Source organism: Erinaceus europaeus, chromosome 4 (assembly GCF_950295315.1).
Source record: "Erinaceus europaeus chromosome 4, mEriEur2.1, whole genome shotgun sequence".
Classification (NCBI taxonomy): domain Eukaryota; kingdom Metazoa; phylum Chordata; class Mammalia; order Eulipotyphla; family Erinaceidae; genus Erinaceus; species Erinaceus europaeus.
Genome location: NC_080165.1, coordinates 152,716,178 through 152,735,361, shown reverse-complemented (window position 1 = coordinate 152,735,361; position 19,184 = coordinate 152,716,178). Strand labels below are relative to the sequence as shown.

Genomic DNA, 19,184 nt, shown 5'->3' with positions numbered 1-19,184 from the left:
TGGCCAAACCCCACAGGGAGGCACGTCTCACTGTCTACTGGCCAAACCCCACAGGAAGGCACATCTCACTGTCCACTGGCCAAACCCCACAGGGAGGCACGTCTCACTGTCCACTGGCCAAACCCCACAGGGAGGCACGTCTCACTGTCCACTGGCCAAACCCCACAGGGAGGCACGTCTCACTGTCCACTGGCCAAACCCCACAGGGAGGCACGTCTCACTGTCCACTGGCCAAACCCCACAGGGAGGCATGTCTCACTGTCCACTGGCCAAACCCCACAGGGAGGCACGTCTCACTGTCCACTGGCCAAACCCCACAGGAAGGCACGTCTCACAGTCTAGTGACCAAACCCCACAGGGAGGCACGTCTCACTGTCCACTGGCCAAACCCCACAGGGAGGCACGTCTCACAGTCTAGTGACCAAACCCCACAGGGAGGCACGTCTCACTGTCCACTGGCCAAACCCCACAGGGAGGCACGTCTCACAGTCTAGTGACCAAACCCCACAGGGAGGCACGTCTCACTGTCCACTGGCCAAACCCCACAGGGAGGCACGTCTCACTGTCCACTGGCCAAACCCCACAGGGAGGCACGTCTCACTGTCTACTGGCCAAACCCCACAGGGAGGCACGTCTCACTGTCCACTGGCCAAACCCCACAGGGAGGCACGTCTCACTGTCCACTGGCCAAACCCCACAGGGAGGCACGTCTCACAGTCTAGTGACCAAACCCCACAGGGAGGCACGTCTCACTGTCCACTGGCGAAGCCCCACAGGGAGGCACGTCTCACTGTCCACTGGCCAAACCCCACAGGGAGGCACGTCTCACTGTCCACTGGCCAAACCCCACAGGGAGGCACGTCTCACTGTCCACTGGCCAAACCCCACAGGGAGGCACGTCTCACAGTCTAGTGACCAAACCCCACAGGGAGGCACGTCTTACTGTCCACTGGCCAAACCCCACAGGGAGGCACGTATCACTGTCTACTGGCCAAACCCCACAGGGAAGCACATCTCACTGTCCACTGGCCAAACCCCACAGGGAGGCACGTCTCACTGTCCACTGGCCAAGCCCCACAGGGAGGCACGTCTCACTGTCCACTGGCCAAACCCCACAGGGAGGCACGTCTCACTGTCTACTGGCCAAACCCCACAGGAAGGCACGTCTCACTGTCCACTGGCCAAGCCCCACAGGAAGGCACATCTCACTGTCTACTGGCCAAGCCCCACAGGAAGGCACGTCTCACTGTCCACTGGCCAAACCCCACAGGGAGGCACGTCTCACTGTCTACTGGCCAAGCCCCACAGGAAGGCACGTCTCACTGTCCACTGGCCAAACCCCACAGGAAGGCACGTCTCACTGTCCACTGGCCAAACCCCACAGGGAGGCACGTCTCACTGTCCACTGGCCAAACCCCACAGGGAGGCACGTCTCACTGTCCACTGGCCAAACCCCACAGGGAGGCACGTCTCACTGTCCACTGGCCAAACCCCACAGGAAGGCACGTCTCACAGTCTAGTGACCAAACCCCACAGGGAGGCACGTCTCACTGTCCACTGGCCAAACCCCACAGGGAGGCACGTCTCACTGTCTACTGGCCAAACCCCACAGGGAGGCACGTCTCACAGTCTAGTGACCACACCCCACAGGGAGGCACGTCTTACTGTCCACTGGCCAAACCCCACAGGGAGGCACGTATCACTGTCTACTGGCCAAACCCCACAGGGAAGCACATCTCACTGTCCACTGGCCAAACCCCACAGGGAGGCACGTCTCACTGTCTACTGGCCAAACCCCACAGGGAGGCACGTCTCACTGTCCACTGGCCAAACCCCAAAGGGAGGCACGTCTCACTGTCCACTGGCCAAACCCCACAGGGAGGCACGTCTCACTGTCCACTGGCCAAACCCCACAGGGAGGCACGTCTCACTGTCTACTGGCCAAACCCCACAGGGAGGCACGTCTCACTGTCCACTGGCCAAACCCCACAGGGAGGCACGTCTCACTGTCTACTGGCCAAACCCCACAGGAAGGCACGTCTCACTGTCCACTGGCCAAACCCCACAGGGAGGCACGTCTCACTGTCCACTGGCCAAACGCCACAGGGAGGCCCGTCTCACTGTCTACTGGCCAAACCCCACAGGAAGGCACATCTCACTGTCCACTGGCCAAACCCCACAGGGAGGCACGTCTCACTGTCTACTGGCCAAACCCCACAGGAAGGCACATCTCACTGTCCACTGGCCAAACCCCACAGGGAGGCACGTCTCACTGTCTACTGGCGAAGCCCCACAGGGAGGCACGTCTCACTGTCCACTGGCCAAACCCCACAGGGAGGCACGTCTCACTGTCCACTGGCCAAACCCCACAGGAAGGCACGTCTCACAGTCTAGTGACCAAACCCCACAGGGAGGCACGTCTCACTGTCCACTGGCCAAACCCCACAGGGAGGCACGTCTCACTGTCCACTGGCCAAACCCCACAGGAAGGCACGTCTCACAGTCTAGTGACCAAACCCCACAGGGAGGCACGTCTCACTGTCCACTGGCCAAACCCCACAGGGAGGCACGTCTCACAGTCTAGTGACCAAACCCCACAGGGAGGCACGTCTCACTGTCCACTGGCCAAACCCCACAGGGAGGCACGTCTCACTGTCCACTGGCCAAACCCCACAGGGAGGCACGTCTCACTGTCCACTGGCCAAACCCCACAGGGAGGCACGTCTCACTGTCCACTGGCCAAACCCCACAGGGAGGCACGTCTCACAGTCTAGTGACCAAACCCCACAGGGAGGCACGTCTCACTGTCCACTGGCGAAGCCCCACAGGGAGGCACGTCTCACTGTCCACTGGCCAAACCCCACAGGGAGGCACGTCTCACTGTCCACTGGCCAAACCCCACAGGGAGGCACGTCTCACAGTCTAGTGACCAAACCCCACAGGGAGGCACGTCTCACTGTCCACTGGCCAAACCCCACAGGAAGGCACGTCTCACAGTCTAGTGACCAAACCCCACAGGGAGGCACGTCTCACAGTCTAGTGACCAAACCCCACAGGGAGGCACGTCTCACTGTCTACTGGCGAAGCCCCACAGGGAGGCACGTCTCACTGTCCACTGGCCAAACCCCACAGGGAGGCACGTCTCACTGTCTACTAGCCAAACCCCACAGGGAGGCACGTCTCACTGTCTACTGGCCAAGCCCCACAGGAAGGCACATCTCACTGTCCACTGGCCAAACCCCACAGGAAGGCACGTCTCACTGTCCACTGGCCAAACCCCACAGGAAGGCACATCTCACTGTCCACTGGCCAAACCCCACAGGGAGGCACGTCTCACTGTCTACTGGCCAAGCCCCACAGGAAGGCACGTCTCACTGTCCACTGGCCAAACCCCACAGGGAGGCACGTCTCACTGTGTCTACTGGCCAAGCCCCACAGGAAGGCACGTCTCACAGTCTAGTGACCAAACCCCACAGGGAGGCACGTCTCACTGTCTACTGGCGAAGCCCCACAGGGAGGCACGTCTCACTGTCCACTGGCCAAACCCCACAGGGAGGCACGTCTCACTGTCTACTGGCCAAACCCCACAGGGAGGCACGTCTCACTGTCCACTGGCCAAACCCCACAGGGAGGCACGTCTCACTGTCTACTGGCGAAGCCCCACAGGGAGGCACGTCTCACAGTCTAGTGACCAAACCCCACAGGGAGGCACGTCTCACTGTCTACTGGCGAAGCCCCACAGGGAGGCACGTCTCACTGTCCACTGGCCAAACCCCACAGGGAGGCACGTCTCACTGTCTACTGGCGAAGCCCCACAGGGAGGCACGTCTCACTGTCCACTGGCCAAACCCCACAGGGAGGCACGTCTCACTGTCTACTGGCCAAGCCCCACAGGGAGGCACGTCTCACTGTCTACTGGCGAAGCCCCACAGGGAGGCACGTCTCACTGTCCACTGGCCAAACCCCACAGGGAGGCACGTCTCACAGTCTAGTGACCAAACCCCACAGGGAGGCACGTCTCACTGTCCACTGGCCAAACCCCACAGGGAGGCACGTCTCACTGTCCACTGGCCAAACCCCACAGGGAGGCACGTCTCACTGTCCACTGGCCAAACCCCACAGGGAGGCACGTCTCAGTCTAGTGACCAAACCCCACAGGGAGGCACGTCTCACTGTCCACTGGCCAAACCCCACAGGGAGGCACGTCTCACTGTCCACTGGCCAAACCCCACAGGGAGGCACGTCTCACTGTCTACTGGTGAAGCCCCACAGGGAGGCACGTCTCACTGTCCACTGGCCAAGCCCCACAGGGAGGCACGTCTCACTGTCCACTGGCCAAACCCCACAGGGAGGCACGTCTCACTGTCTACTGGCCAAACCCCACAGGGAGGCACGTCTCACAGTCTAGTGACCACACCCCACAGGGAGGCACGTCTCACTGTCCACTGGCCAAACCCCACAGGGAGGCACGTATCACTGTCTACTGGCCAAACCCCACAGGGAAGCACATCTCACTGTCCACTGGCCAAACCCCACAGGGAGGCACGTCTCACTGTCTACTGGCCAAACCCCACAGGGAGGCACGTCTCACTGTCTACTGGCCAAACCCCACAGGGAGGCACGTCTCACTGTCTACTGGCCAAACCCCACAGGGAGGCACGTCTCACTGTCTACTGGCCAAACCCCACAGGGAGGCACGTCTCACTGTCCACTGGCCAAACCCCAAAGGGAGGCACGTCTCACTGTCCACTGGCCAAACCCCACAGGAAGGCACATCTCACTGTCCACTGGCCAAACCCCACAGGGAGGCACGTCTCACTGTCCACTGGCCAAGCCCCACAGGAAGGCACGTCTCACTGTCCACTGGCCAAACCCCACAGGGAGGCACATCTCACTGTCCACTGGCGAAGCCCCACAGGGAGGCACGTCTCACTGTCTACTGGCCAAGCCCCACAGGAAGGCATGTCTCACTGTCCACTGGCCAAACCCCACAGGGAGGCACATCTCACTGTCCACTGGCCAAGCCCCACAGGAAGGCACGTCTCACTGTCCACTGGCCAAACCCCACAGGGAGGCACGTCTCACTGTCTACTGGCGAAGCCCCACAGGGAGGCACGTCTCACTGTCTACTGGCCAAACCCCACAGGGAGGCACGTCTCACTGTCCACTGGCCAAGCCCCACAGGAAGGCACGTCTCACTGTCCACTGGCCAAACCCCACAGGGAGGCACGTCTCACTGTCTACTGGCGAAGCCCCACAGGGAGGCACGTCTCACTGTCCACTGGCGAAGCCCCACAGGAAGGCACGTATCACTGTCCACTGGCCAAGCCCCACAGGAAGGCACGTCTCACTGTCCACTGGCCAAACCCCACAGGGAGGCACGTCTCACTGTCTACTGGCGAAGCCCCACAGGGAGGCACGTCTCACTGTCTACTGGCGAAGCCCCACAGGAAGGCACGTCTCACTGTCCACTGGCCAAACCCCACAGGGAGGCACGTCTCACTGTCCACTGGCCAAGCCCACATGCCAGACTGGTTTGCAGGCTGAACACGGAGCGGCCGGGTGAGCAGCCCAGAACCAGTCCACCGGCGTGGACTTTACACAAAACAAGGTCCCCGAGGTGCTAAGGCTCGCTCCCCCTCTTTTCTTTCCTGCCTCCAACATCATCACTCTGGGGCTCGGTGGCAGTTCTAGGTGACCACCGCTCTTGGCAGACGTTGTTGCCCTTCTGTTGGACAGGACAGAGACACAGAGAGGAGAAGGTGAGAGGGAGAGAGCGAGAGAGACACTCGCAGACCTGCTGCAGCTGGGGGCTGTGAGCGCAGAGCAGGGCCCGGGGGTCCTCGCGCTTAGTGCCAGGTGCGCCTCACCTGGTGGGCTTCCCGCCCAGCCGTCAGGCCCCCGTCTCAGTGCGAAGTGTATCAGCTGCACTGCTGTAATACAGCTTTATTCTGATTGAATACTGACTTACAAAATTGCGAGAGAGCGGGTCTAAGTCCACACCGCTCCCCCCAGGGCTCTGCGTCCCCATTCCCTCCACTGGAAGCTGCAGGGTTCTCCACGGTCACAGATGCGGCCCGACCAGTATTTCTACGTATATATATGTATGTTTGCCCATTTTTTAAAGTGGCCAGTTTGGAAATTTCGTGCATGAAACAGATATGCAGGTCAGAGTCCTAGAACACACTTTGGGGCAGCAAGACGGTGGGCCCCGACTCTGCCGTGAGCTCAGTCCAGGCTTGATCCCAGCCCCCACCGCACCGCGGAAAGATCTCGTGCTGTGCTATCTTCCCCTCCTCCCCTGTGTCCGTCCAGATGGAGAAAGCCAGCTCAGAGTGAGAAAAGCCCTGGGAGAATTAAACAGCAAAGAAGAAAGGAAAGAGGGCAGACACTCTCCCCCTTCCTGGGGCTGGGGGGCCGGAAAGCCGGAGCCCTTTACCCAGCACGAGTCTACGACTCGCGGCCTCCACCCGAAGGACACCATCACGTGGTCAAATCCACCTCTGCGCCATGTCTTTGCCGAGGCCCCACTTCCGCTCCGAGTCCTGCAGGGCCTGCGTGAGGGCGGGAATCAAGGGCACGACGACTTGCCGGTCCAGCGCCGCCACGGTCTCCAACAGGCCGTACAGCTGGCGGTCGAGCCGCGGGCCGCAGTCCTGGATGAGGCGCCTGAGGGTGAAGAGGTGACACGATTCGAGGCTGCTCTCGGGACGGCTGCTCTGTACGGCGACCCGCTACCCCTGACGAGCAACACAGGCCTGCACGACCGGCCGCCTTACTAGGCTAGGTGTCCCAGGAGACACGGTGTCCCGTAGGAACGAAGGGGACAGATGGCCCGTTTCAGCATGAGGTCACGACCAGATGGTGACCCGGAGGAGGGAGAGAGACCTGTGACCCCAGAAAGGAGGAAAAGGAGAAAATCCGCCCCAGATTTTTCTTGAGCTGTTCTACATGTCGCAAGCTGGGTGGTGAGGTGTGAGAAGACTGAGGAAAAGCTGGGTGGTGAGGTGAGAAGACTGAGGAAAAGCTGGGTGGTGAGGTGTGGGAAGACTGAGGAAAAGCTGGGTGGTGAGGTGAGAAGACTGAGGAAAAGCTGGGTGGTGAGGTGTGGGAAGACTGAGGAAAAGCTGGGTGGTGAGGTGAGAAGACTGAGGAAAAGCTGGGTGGTGAGGTGTGGGAAGACTGAGGAAAAGCTGGGTGGTGAGGTGTGAGAAGACTGAGGAAAAGCTGGGTGGTGAGGTGTGGGAAGACTGAGGAAAAGCTGGGTGGTGAGGTGTGGGAAGACTGAGGAAAAGCTGGGTGGTGAGGTGTGGGAAGACTGAGGAAAAGCTGGGTGGTGAGGTGTGGGAAGACTGAGGAAAAGCTGGGTGGTGAGGTGTGAGAAGACTGAGGAAAAGCTGGGTGGTGAGGTGTGGGAAGACTGAGGAAAAGCTGGGTGGTGAGGTGAGAAGACTGAGGAAACGCTGGGTGGTGAGGTGTGGGAAGACTGAGGAAAAGCTGGGTGGTGAGGTGTGGGAAGACTGAAGAAAAGCTGGTTGGTGAGGTGAGAAGACTGAGGAAAAGCTGGGTGGTGAGGTGTGGGAAGACTGAGGAAAAGCTGGGTGGTGAGGTGTGGGAAGACTGAGGAAAAGCTGGGTGGTGAGGTGTGGGAAGACTGAGGAAAAGCTGGGTGGTGAGGTGTGGGAAGACTGAGGAAAAGCTGGGTGGTGAGGTGTGGGAAGACTGAGGAAAAGCTGGGTGGTGAGGTGTGGGAAGACTGAGGAAAAGCTGGGTGGTGAGGTGAGAAGACTGAGGAAAAGCAGGGTGGTGAGGTGTGGGAAGACTGAGGAAAAGCTGGGTGGTGAGGTGAGAAGACTGAGGAAAAGCTGGGTGGTGAGGTGTGGGAAGACTGAGGAAAAGCTGGGTGGTGAGGTGTGGGATGACTGAGGAAAAGCTGGGTGGTGAGGTGAGAAGACTGAGGAAAAGCTGGGTGGTGAGGTGTGGGAAGACTGAGGAAAAGCTGGGTGGTAGGTGAGAAGACTGAGGAAAAGCTGGGTGGTGAGGTGTGGGAAGACTGAGGAAAAGCTGGGTGGTGAGGTGTGGGAAGACTGAGGAAAAGCTGGGTGGTGAGGTGTGGGAAGACTGAGGAAAAGCTGGGTGGTGAGGTGAGAAGACTGAGGAAAAGCTGGGTGGTGAGGTGTGGGAAGACTGAGGAAAAGCTGGGTGGTGAGGTGTGGGAAGACTGAGGAAAAGCTGGGTGGTGAGGTGTGGGAAGACTGAGGAAAAGCTGGGTGGTGAGGTGAAAAGACTGAGGAAAAGCTGGGTGGTGAGGTGTGGGAAGACTGAGGAAAAGCTGGTTGGTGAGGTGAGAAGACTGAGGAAAAGCTGGGTGGTGAGGTGTGGGAAGACTGAGGAAAAGCTGGGTGGTGAGGTGAGAAGACTGAGGAAATGCTGGGTGGTGAGGTGTGGGAAGACTGAGGAAAAGCTGGGTGGTGAGGTGTGGGACGACTGAGGAAAAGCTGGGTGGTGAGGTGTGGGAAGACTGAGGAAAAGCTGGGTGGTGAGGTGTGGGAAGACTGAGGAAAAGCTGGGTGGTGAGGTGTGGGAAGACTGAGGAAAAGCTGGGTGGTGAGGTGTGGGAAGACTGAGGAGAAGCTGGGTGGTGAGGTGTGGGAAGACTGAGGAAAAGCTGGGTGGTGAGGTGTGGGAAGACTGAGGAGAAGCTGGGTGGTGAGGTGTGAGAAGACTGAGGAAAAGCTGGGTGGTGAGGTGTGGGAAGACTGAGGAAAAGCTGGGTGGTGAGGTGTGGGAAGACTGAGGAAAAGCTGGGTGGTGAGGTGTGGGAAGACTGAGGAGAAGCTGGGTGGTGAGGTGTGGGAAGACTGAGGAGAAGCTGGGTGGTGAGGTGTGGGAAGACTGAGGAGAAGCTGGGTGGTGAGGTGTGGGAAGACTGAGGAGAAGCTGGGTGGTGAGGTGTGGGAAGACTGAGGAGAAGCTGGGTGGTGAGGTGAGAAGACTGAGGAAAAGCTGGGTGGTGAGGTGTGGGAAGACTGAGGAGAAGCTGGGTGGTGAGGTGTGGGAAGACTGAGGAAAAGCTGTCCCAGCAGAGAGTGCAGGACTCTAAAGGAGACAATGTGGCAGATACAAAAAGGGCCAATCAGAAACCGGTCCTGGAGCTGCATCATTTTTCTCATGAATGAGTGTCAGGTATCCTCCAGGAAAATCAGGCTTCGCAAATTCAGCGGAAGCAGAGTTTGGGGCTACAGTACTGAAAGGAAGAAGGAAACCGCGACTCCCATGCACGGGTCCTGAGTGACAGGCCTCGCCGCTCTGGAGCCCTGGGCACCTGTCTGTCTCCTACGTTCGCTCTTCAGTACACACGAGGTTGTCTTCGTCGTTCAGGTAATCTCTAAATACCTCATCTTTCCCCCAGGCATTTTTATTTGTTACTAAGTCAACAACTACTGCCAGCAATCCAGTGACTGAAACGCTGTGCGCAAGTGGGAACACATTATGTTCTGGATGATGGGATATTTTCAAACACGCTGGCTGTCAAACGGCCGGCAGGAGCCTCCTTACCAGTCGGCATGTTTTCCGTTACCTCAACACAGAAGTCAGCCGGGCTGCGGGCTCTCCCTCGGACCCCGCTTGGCAGACGGTCAGCATGTGCTGCAGGCTCTCTGTGGCCAGCCGGCTCGCTAGGAGGAAAAGCAGAGCGTTACGGGCCGTCTGGATCCTGGGTCTGATGGACACGCTGGCATGATGGACATGCCGCTTTCTTAAAGTCCGCACAAGCTTTTTGGTTCTCTCCCAAGTAGAAGAGTCATGTGCTTTTGTTTTATTCCAAAGCAGGTCTCCTCTTCTTTTTTTTTAATAGTAAAAACCTGTAAATACTTTCTTACAATCGTCTCATTAAAAACCCGCGTGAAAACTGTCGAGTGCATATTCAAAGCCACTGACTGCGGGGACCTGGGAACGCTACTGCGCACTGACAGAAGACAGCTCTGACTATTTCAGCTGGTTTGCAGACAAGCTGAAATAGTGTTTCCATTTGGAAGAATATATGTTTTTAAATAACTGATTTTTTTGTTTCTGTTTTTATTAGAACCCTGCTCAGTTCTGGTATATGGTGGTGCAGGGGGATTGAACCTGGGACTTGAAAGTCTCAGGCCTGAGAGTCTCTTTACATAACTGGTATGCCCCTTCCCGGTCATAAGAATACTCATTCCACTCTCTAGCTTGCATATGTAGTAAATTAGAAACGAGTATTTCAGGAGTCGGGCGGTGGTGCAGCGGGTTAGGCGCAGGTGGCGCAAAGCACAAGGACCGACGGAAGGATCCCGGTTGGAGCCCCTGGCTCCCCACCTGCAGGGGAGCCGCTTCACAGGCGGTGAGGCAGGTCTGCAGGTGACTGTCTTTCTCTCCTCCTCTCTCCATTTTTTTCTATCCTATCCAACAACGACATCAGTAACAATTAGTAAGACAACAAGGGCAACAAAAGGGAATGAATAAATAAATAAATAATAAAAAAGAAACTAGTAATTCATCTTCACTTAAAATCAAAAATATACTGTTGAATGTAAAACATTAATTCCGCAATAATAAAAAAACTCAAAAAAAATTTAAAATATAGGGGGTCAGGCAGTAGCGCAGTGGGCTAGTGCACGTGGGATGAAGCTCAAGGACTGGCGTCAGGATCCCAGTTCAAGACCCCGGCTCCCCACCGCAGGGGAGTCGCTTCACAGGTGGTGAAGCAGGTCTGCAGGTGTCTTTCTGTTCCCATCCTCTCTATTTCTCTCTGTCCTATCTAACAATGACAACGACAGCAATAACAGCAACAATAATAACTACAACAACAGTAAAAAACAAGGGCAACAAAAGGGAAAATAAATACAATTTTAAAAAGTTTAAAAAAAGAGATGAAACCCAGAAATCAATTCCTTTAAAAAATCAAAAATATATACAACCATAGACGTATCTCACCTTTTAAGAAAATTTTTAATGATTTAATGCTGCTTTACAAAATTACAAGATAACAGAGGTACAATTCTGCCCCGTTCTCACCAGCAGAGCTCAGTGCCCCCATGCCTCCCCTGGAAGCTACAGCAGTTCTCCCAAGGCTGCAGATATGGGCTATTATTTCTACAACTATGTCTAGATTTGTATAGATTTGCACAGTTTTTCCTCATGGTCCTGCCTTCTCTTCCTTTCCAAGTCACACCTACGCCCATTACTACTACAAATGTCTTTCTTTTCCCTCTTCTCTCCCCAGGTCCTGATGGAGTTGGGGTTCAGAGCCCTCTGGTCATCTTTGCCAAGATTTATCGCCCTCTGGGGTGGGAGTGTGGACCCAAATCCTTTCTGTAGTGACAACACCACCAGGCCCCTGACCATCATTTTTCTGGATTCTTTGTATCTTGTCAAATAGTTTTGTTGAACACTGACATTTGTTAGTGACGACTTCTCTTTCCTTTTCACCATGACAGTATAGAGACTTCCACATTGTTTCTAAGTGGTGAATCGGTGGCTTTGCCCACAAACTCCACTGGGATTAAGTGGCTTGGATGGGATTCTCTCTGCCTGGCCCCAGACATAATGAACATCGCAGAGAAGGACCACGACCAGTGACTAATGCTCACTCAATCATTTTTTTACTTTGTCTTGGGACACACTTTTTTTTTTTTTTTTTTAAATAGAATGATGTAAGCACATCATCTTTTTCAAGAGAAATTTTCAGAGGTTAGTGTTCTGTTTGTCCTGGCTTCAGTGTTCTTTCCAGTTGCTATTTTTAGGGCTTTCTTCAGCCTGGTCATGTTGTTGTGCGTGGGCTGCGGAGAAGAGAGAGAGGGGGTCCGGAGCGAAGAGGAAACACAAATCTTTATTTGCGCTGGCACCTCAGAGCTGGGTGCTAGAGAGGCAGGTTGGGCCATGTGGAGGTAGTGAAAATGGCCGCCTCACGCAGTAACCTTTCCTGCGTCTGAACACCGAAGTGAAGCGCTGGCAAGAGAGCGAGGTGCGGAAGAAGAAGGGTTTTTATAGGAGTAGCTTTCGCGAGAATGGGAGGGGGGAGGAGTAACCATAGCACTCCAGGATAGGATGATACCTCTCATGAGAATGGCAGGGGGGAGGAGTGACCAAAGCACTCCAAATATCGCGGGGAAATAGACAATGCCCTAAGGACACAACATGGCGAAACAGGAACTCCGAGAATGTCCCAACTCTCACGGGAACTAGCAGTAGCCTGAGGGGACAACATGGCAGATGTGACTGCATCTGCACAATTTCCCAGCAGTCATCTGTGCTGCTACACACGCGGGCAAAACTCCCCGGTGACTGGTGAAGGCCTAGGACGGTGATGGTCAGTGTGTCTCCTCAGTGACTGGTGAAGGCCTAGGACGGTGATGGTCAGTGTTTCTCCTCAGTGACTGGTGAAGGCCCAGGATGGTGATGGCCAGTGTTTCTCCTCAGTGACTGGTGAAGGCCCAGGATGGTGATGGCCAGTGTTTCTCCTCAGTGACTGGTGAAGGCCTAGGATGGTGATGGTCAGTGTTTCTCCTTAGTGACTGGTGAAGGCCTAGGACGGTTCTTCTTCTTCTAGTGTTTGCCCTTCTTCCGTAGCCAGTCAACAGCGTCAGGTTGAGCCTGATGTAAAGTTTCGAGACCTCCTCTGAATCTGGAGAGGTGGCAGTCGTTGACTATGTGGGTCATTGTCTGTAGCCGCATGGGCAGTTCGGGTTGTCTCTGGCTCCCCAGCGGTGGAACATAGCAGCGCACCGGCCATGGCCTGTTCGATAGCGATGGAGGAGGGCCCAATCATAACGTGCTAGGTCAAAGCCGGGTGGACGCTCGCAGGGGTCTGTGATGAGGTGTTTGTTCTTGACCTCAGCTGACTGCCAACTCTGTTTCCAAGAGTCTGGAACAGAGAAGTTCAGTGTAGGCGTAGGAGACCAGATTGGATGACGAGATGTCAAGCGTTGGACAGGGTGGGCGAAGATGTCCGCGTATATTGGCAGGTCCGGTCGAGCGTAGACGTGGGAAATGAACTTAGATGATGCCGCATCCCGACGAACATCTGGTGGGGCGATGTTGCTGAGAACTGGCAGCCATGGAACCGGGGTGGAACGGATGGTTCCAGAAATTATCCTCATGGAGGAATATAATTTGGAATCGACCAAGTGGACATGGGGGGTACGGAACCATACTGGGGCACAGTATTCTGCAGTGGAATAGCATAATGCCAGAGAGGATGATCGTAGTGTGGAAGCGCTCGCGCCCCATGAGGAGCTGGCCAGTCTTGCAATGATGTGATTCCTCACGCCCACCTTTGCTGCAGTTTTTATGAGATGTTCGTGAAATGACAGGGTGCGATCGAGAGTAACGCCAAGATAGACTGGCTGGGCTTCATGCCGGATTCTCGTATCGTCAAGCTGCACATTAAGCTCACGCGAGGCCGAGGCATGGTGTAGATGGAAAACAGATGATACCGTTTTTGCAGTGCTAGGGATTAGTCACCATTTTTTACAGTAATCAGATATCAGAGACATGTCTTTTGTGAGTGTTTCCTCGAGGATGTCGAACTTGGATGCCTGAGTTGCACAGCAGATGTCATCGGCGTAGATGAACTTCCTTGAAGAAGTTTCTGGAAGGTCATTGATGTAAATACTAAATAGCGTAGGAGCCAGAACAGAGCCCTGGGGGAGGCCACTTGAGGCAAGTCTCCATCTGCTAGACTTGTCACCCAGATGCACCCGGAATCTTCTGTTTTGGAGAAGAAACGATATAGTGTTGGCCACCCATTGGAGGCAGGCATCTTGAGATCTTGACTAGGAGACCACGGTGCCAGACCGTGTCATAGGCTGCTGTGAGATCAACAAAGACAGCACCCGTCTTTAAATTCTTCTGGAATCCATTTTCAATGTAAGTTGAGAGGGGCAGGGCTTGTTCGCAGGTAGATCTTCCTGGGCGGAAACCAGCTTGGGCGGGTGATAGGAATTTCTCTGTAAGAAGAGAAATACGTGACAGAAGCAGCCTCTCAAGGAGTTTGTAACACACGGAGAGGAGAGAAATTGGTCTATAGCTGGCGGCCAGTGTTGGGTCTTTCTTTGGTTTCAAAACTGCTATTATCTTCGCACGACGCCAAATTTTGGGCATAGATTCAGATTCCAAGATGTGGGACAGGAATGTAGTGAGCCACTTCTTTGCCGCGGGGCCCAAGTTAAGAATGAGTTCTGGGGTGATGTTATCATAGCCAGCAGCCGTTCCTGGTTTAACCGTCTTCAAAGCGTCTTCCAGTTCAGACAGTGTAAAGGGAGAGAGTTTTGGAAATGGACAAGATAACCGGAAGTGGGATGACCACTCATGGGAAATTTCTCTTTTCCAGACTGGAACGATCTTAGCACATCCAACTTGAGTTAGGTGACTGGCCACTGAGTTTGGAGATACGGGAGGATGGTAGACGGGAGGGGGTTGGCTACCGGCACTCAGACTATGAAGAAGCTTCCAGGCCTTCCTACTTGAGTGGGTGAAGTTCAGACTTTCCGTGAGTTGTTGCCAGCGGGCTTGGCGTGCTGCATCCAGGGAGGCAATGAGATGGTCAGCCACATCTGGGTCGCCCGACTCATCATACTGCTTTAGTAGTTGCTCGCATTCAGCATCAAGACAAGGCGTATAGTTAGCACGTCTCCCACGAGGAATGGCTTGGGAAGCTGCTTTGAAGATGGCTTAGCGGAAGCGCCTGTAGGAATCTTCAGAGAGGATAGAGTTAATTGGAATTGCAGGAATAGATTTGTTGGTAAGATCACTGAACAGACACCAGTTTGCTTTCCGAAAGTTCCATCTTAGTTTCTCCGAGCACAGAATCAGTGGAGACCAATGTGGATGATAGCTGGGCGGTGATGACTGTGCGGGAAGATCTTGAGAACTTGTCTCGTAGCGGGAGAGGCTTGGCCATTGACTGTGCTAATCCAGCACAGGTCGGGTGACGAGTCTTTATTCCATCTAGCACTGTGAAGAGAGCCTGGTTGTTTGGGATCATATAATAGGGAGAGGTCATTCGCTGAAGCCCAGTCGGCTAAGATAGAGCCCTCAGCACGAGTGGAGGAATATCCCCAGTCTTGGTGATGACTATTAAAGTCTCCAACATAAACGGCTGGGTGATTCGGGCTAGGCAGGACTCATTATCCCATGAGGCACTGGGAGGCTTATATACGTTGACGAGCTGAATAGTTCCAATAGTAATGGAGTCGTAGAAGGTCGAAGAGGCCGTATGGTAAACGTCCGCAAGATACGATTTAGTGTAGATGGCTCGGCCGTGTTTAGGATGGAGATTATAGCATATTAAATCGAATCCACTGATGGTGAATTGAGCAGCTTCATCGACTGCTATATGTGTTTCTTGTAGGCAGATAACATCTGCCTGATGCTGTATCGCCAATTGACCAATAAGAACGCGTTTGGCAAAGGACAGCCCCTCAACATTAAGTTGGAGGACTCGAAGAGCAGGACCAACAGCTTGAAAGCTGTCAGGAGCTGCTTGTTGCTGGCTTTGAAAGCCTAGGACGGTGATGGTCAGTGTTTCTCCTCAGTGACTGGTGAAGGCCTAGGACTGTGATGGCCAGTGTTTCTCCTCAGTGACTGGTGAAGGCCTAGGATGGTGATGGTCAGTGTTTCTCCTCAGTGACTGGTGAAGGCCCAGGACGGTGATGGTCAGTGTTTCTCCTCAGTGACTGGTGAAGGCCCAGGACGGTGATGGCCAGTGTTTCTCCTCAGTGACTGGTGAAGGCCTAGGACGGTGATGGCCAGTGTTTCTCCTCAGTGACTGGTGAAGGCCTAGGACGGTGATGGTCAGTGCTTCTCCCTGGTGACTGGTGTTGAGGCCTAGGACAGGACTGTCAGTGTTTCCTTAGTGACGGGAGCTCTTCAGGAACAGGACATTTGTAGAAGAGCCAGAGGCACCAAATGTGTGTTCCTAACATCAAAATCTGTGTTGCCCCTTCCTCTCTCAGCTGAGACATGAGTGCAGAGACAGCAGCTCTGTACTGGCTAGATACACAGCAGAATATCACTTCCAAATCCTGATCTCTTTCCTCATCAGTGTCACCCGTAGTGAAATAAGAGACTAGAAGTTTATTTCTTTATAATTTTAACCAGAGCACTGATCAGCTCTGGCTTATGGTGGTGCGGCGGGCTGAACCTAAGATTTTGGAGCCTCAGGCACGAGAGTCTGTCTATATAACCGCTGTGCTAGCTACCCAGAGACTAGAAGTTCATATTGCCATGCTCACTGAAATTAAAAGTCTGCAATTTTCAATCTGCGCAAAATCTCTCTAAAGAGTCAGAAATCAAGAGGGAGGAGAACACAGAGAGAGACAGAGACACCTGCAGCCCTGCTTCAACACTCGCAGGTGGGGACCGGGGGCTCCAACCCGGGTCCATGTACATTATAACACGTGCACTCAACCCGGTGTGCCTCCACCTGTCCCTATCTCTGATACTCTTCAGTGAAGCGATGACATTATCAAGTAAAAGTATATCGTTAGTACAATGCAATACTTTTTTTTTTTTTTTGCCTCCAGGGTTATCGCTGGGGCTGAGTGCCTGCGTCACAAATCCACTGCTCCTGGAGGCCACTGTTCCCATTTTGTTGCTCTTTCTGTTGTTGCCATTGCTGTTGTTGGATAGGACAGAGAGAAACGGAGAGAGGAGGGGAAGACAGAGAGGGGGAGAGAAAGACAGACACCTGCAGACCTGCTTCACCGCCTGGGAAGCGACTCCCCTGCAGGTGGGGAGCCGGGGGCTCGAACTGGGATCCTGACATCGGTCCTTGTGCTTTGCGCCACCTGCGCTTAACCCGCTGCTTTATGGCCTGGTCCCCACAATGCAATACTCTTACAAAACCAACGTTGAAAGCAAGGAGAAAGACCTTAAATCCCCTAGTAAAGGCAGACTGCAGGAAAATGTACACAGGTGCTTTAGATGAAACAGCGTACCGAGCAGCTGCCGCCCTGGGCGCGGGCCTCGGCTCTCCGGGCTCTGCCGCCGCACTTCCTCATCACAGCACTGAGAAGGGGCCAAAGCCCCTCGAAGATTTGCCCTGACAGTCACATTATAATGACACACACACCACCCTCCCTCGGTGCTCCAATTAAGCTTATTTGAGCGTGCTACCCAGCGGGATGGAATAAACAGTATTTTAAGGAGATCACCACTAGGCTGATGACACTAAACACAAAAGGAACGGGATCAAAGCATCTTTGCAGGTCTGCCCAAAAAAGCAGACGGGAGATTGTCACAGAAGCCTGACTCACACCACTTGACACTTAGCAAGTTGTGTTCAGTACTAGAGTCAGACTGAGCACATATTCTGAAGGCCCAAGGGGTCTAACCGAGAGGTCAGCCTTGGCAAACTACTGGATCGACCACACATGCTGGGTTTGAATCCCGTTAGCCGTGCCCCACCCCTCAGCCGTTTGGCTAGTCTGAGCTTAGCGATGACACATCCATACACACTGCTGTAAAGGAATCATCGTTTTAAGAGACAGGAAAACGCAATCTCTTAATCGTGAAATGGAAAGCATTAATGAACGCAGACTCATTAGAGAGAGAAGAAACTAACCTTGGGGATCGTTTATCAGCACCAAATATCTCAAGACCCCAGGGAGCAGGACTTCCACGTCAGCAGCCTCTACGGAGCTGTCTCTGCAGAGCTGGAGGGTGAAGGCCAGGGCGGCTGAGACTTGCGGAGTGGGCAGTGGCCCTTTACACTCGAAGTAGGCCTTCCTGCAAAGCAGCGCACATTCACTTCCTCTCCCAGCCAAAGTCCCAATGAGCAGAAGTGAATGTCATACACTTTCAAGGTACCGCCGACCCACCCCCAACGGACAGTGAGGATTTTAAAGAGCATGTGCATTATCAGATCGTGATTTTAGCAGACCTTTTCGATGCTCTAGGGGAGCCAGAGCAAAACACGGACACGAACTAATAAATGCCACCACTGGGCCTTCGACGGAACTTGGTCAGAGTCTCAGTGAAACCCAAGGACAGTTTTGTGTCCATTCTAACAGAAGTCCGATCTCCCCCACCCAGTCTCTCAGGGACGCATTTTTTCCTCTCCTCTAAAGCAAAATGTGCACACAGAACTTTCTCTTCGTGTTTATTTACTTGGGGATTTGGGAAGGTGTTTTATTTTTCAGATCAGTAAGGAAAGTATCCTAAGAATTAACTTCCTTTTCCAATTTGATCCCTTCCCTTCCGATGTAAACGAATAAAAGGCAATTTTGGATTTATTACCTTTTGTCAGTCAAATTTAGAACTCAACAGGGACTAGAAAGATAATGACATATGTGACTCATCTTTGTACCTTCATGTAGACTGTGCCCCATAACTGGGACCAGGGGATATTTGCTAAGTGAGTCATTTAGTGGGACTTGGGTCGTTTCCTAAAACAAATCTAATCACTATGAAAATCATCAGAGATAGCGAAGTCTCAGTCATCTAAGCTAGACGTCCTCAGATGTTTCACCGCAAAGCCATACTAATTTTCCCAAGTGAGGGACAGAAATCATTAAGGATCACGAACTGCTTAAGGTGGCAGTGGTACCTTCATGGTAATCACTTCTCCACTCAGTTCTTGACAGTAACCCCATGGATTTGAAGGGTCACCCATCTTCTGAAGGCAAAGACTTAGTCTGCTTTGAATGAATCTGAAATGGATTTCTAGTGCCCGGGACAAACGTTTATTTGGTATCTGTGATGTGCCGGGAACGGGTCTAAGAGCAAGATCATAGCAACGTGCCAGCAAGGCCTCAGAAACCCAGCACTTCACAAGGGGTGAAGCAGTGCTGCTGGCCTCTATCTCCCCTGCCAACTCCTCTCTATCTCCATAAAAATCTAGACAATGGTAATGGGGACAATGGTAGTCACGCAGTGGACTCCTTGAGCAGGCACGGAGCCTCAGGGATGACCCGAGGGCAAAAATAAATAACAACTGAGGAAACAAAACTCAAAGGATTGCTTCTTCATGCACTGGAGAAGCTGCAGAACCAAGAGCACAGTCTTAAATGTAATATGAGATAACCCGCGGACCCGTGAGCTCTCCTACCCAGACTCCCTCTTAATAGCCGGATAACCCGCAGACCCGTGAGCTCTTCCTACCCAGACTCCCTCTTAATAGCCGGATAACCTGCAGACCCATGAGCTCTCCTACC

At 53.8% G+C, this 19,184-nt stretch overlaps 1 protein-coding gene across 3 annotated transcripts in view; it reads right to left on the bottom strand.

Annotated features, from left to right (window-relative positions):
* The window catches only part of MMS22L (MMS22 like, DNA repair protein), a 108,230-nt gene that overhangs the window by 7,780 nt on the left and 81,266 nt on the right, over positions 1-19,184 (bottom strand). The window contains exons 21-23 of one of the 3 annotated variants that reach the window (XR_009549638.1): positions 17,594-17,757; positions 9,581-9,677; positions 6,440-6,669 (exon numbers count right to left, since the gene is read on the bottom strand). Coding sequence is in view for 2 of the 3 variants with exons in the window: in XM_060190751.1 (XP_060046734.1) it covers positions 6,502-6,669; positions 9,581-9,677; positions 17,594-17,757 (429 nt within the window). In the remaining variant the exon portion in view is untranslated. Of the gene's footprint in view, positions 1-6,439; positions 6,670-9,580; positions 9,678-10,407; positions 10,428-17,593; positions 17,758-19,184 lie in introns of those variants that run through there. The other 2 variants (XM_060190751.1, XM_060190752.1) reach the window with 2 other exon arrangements.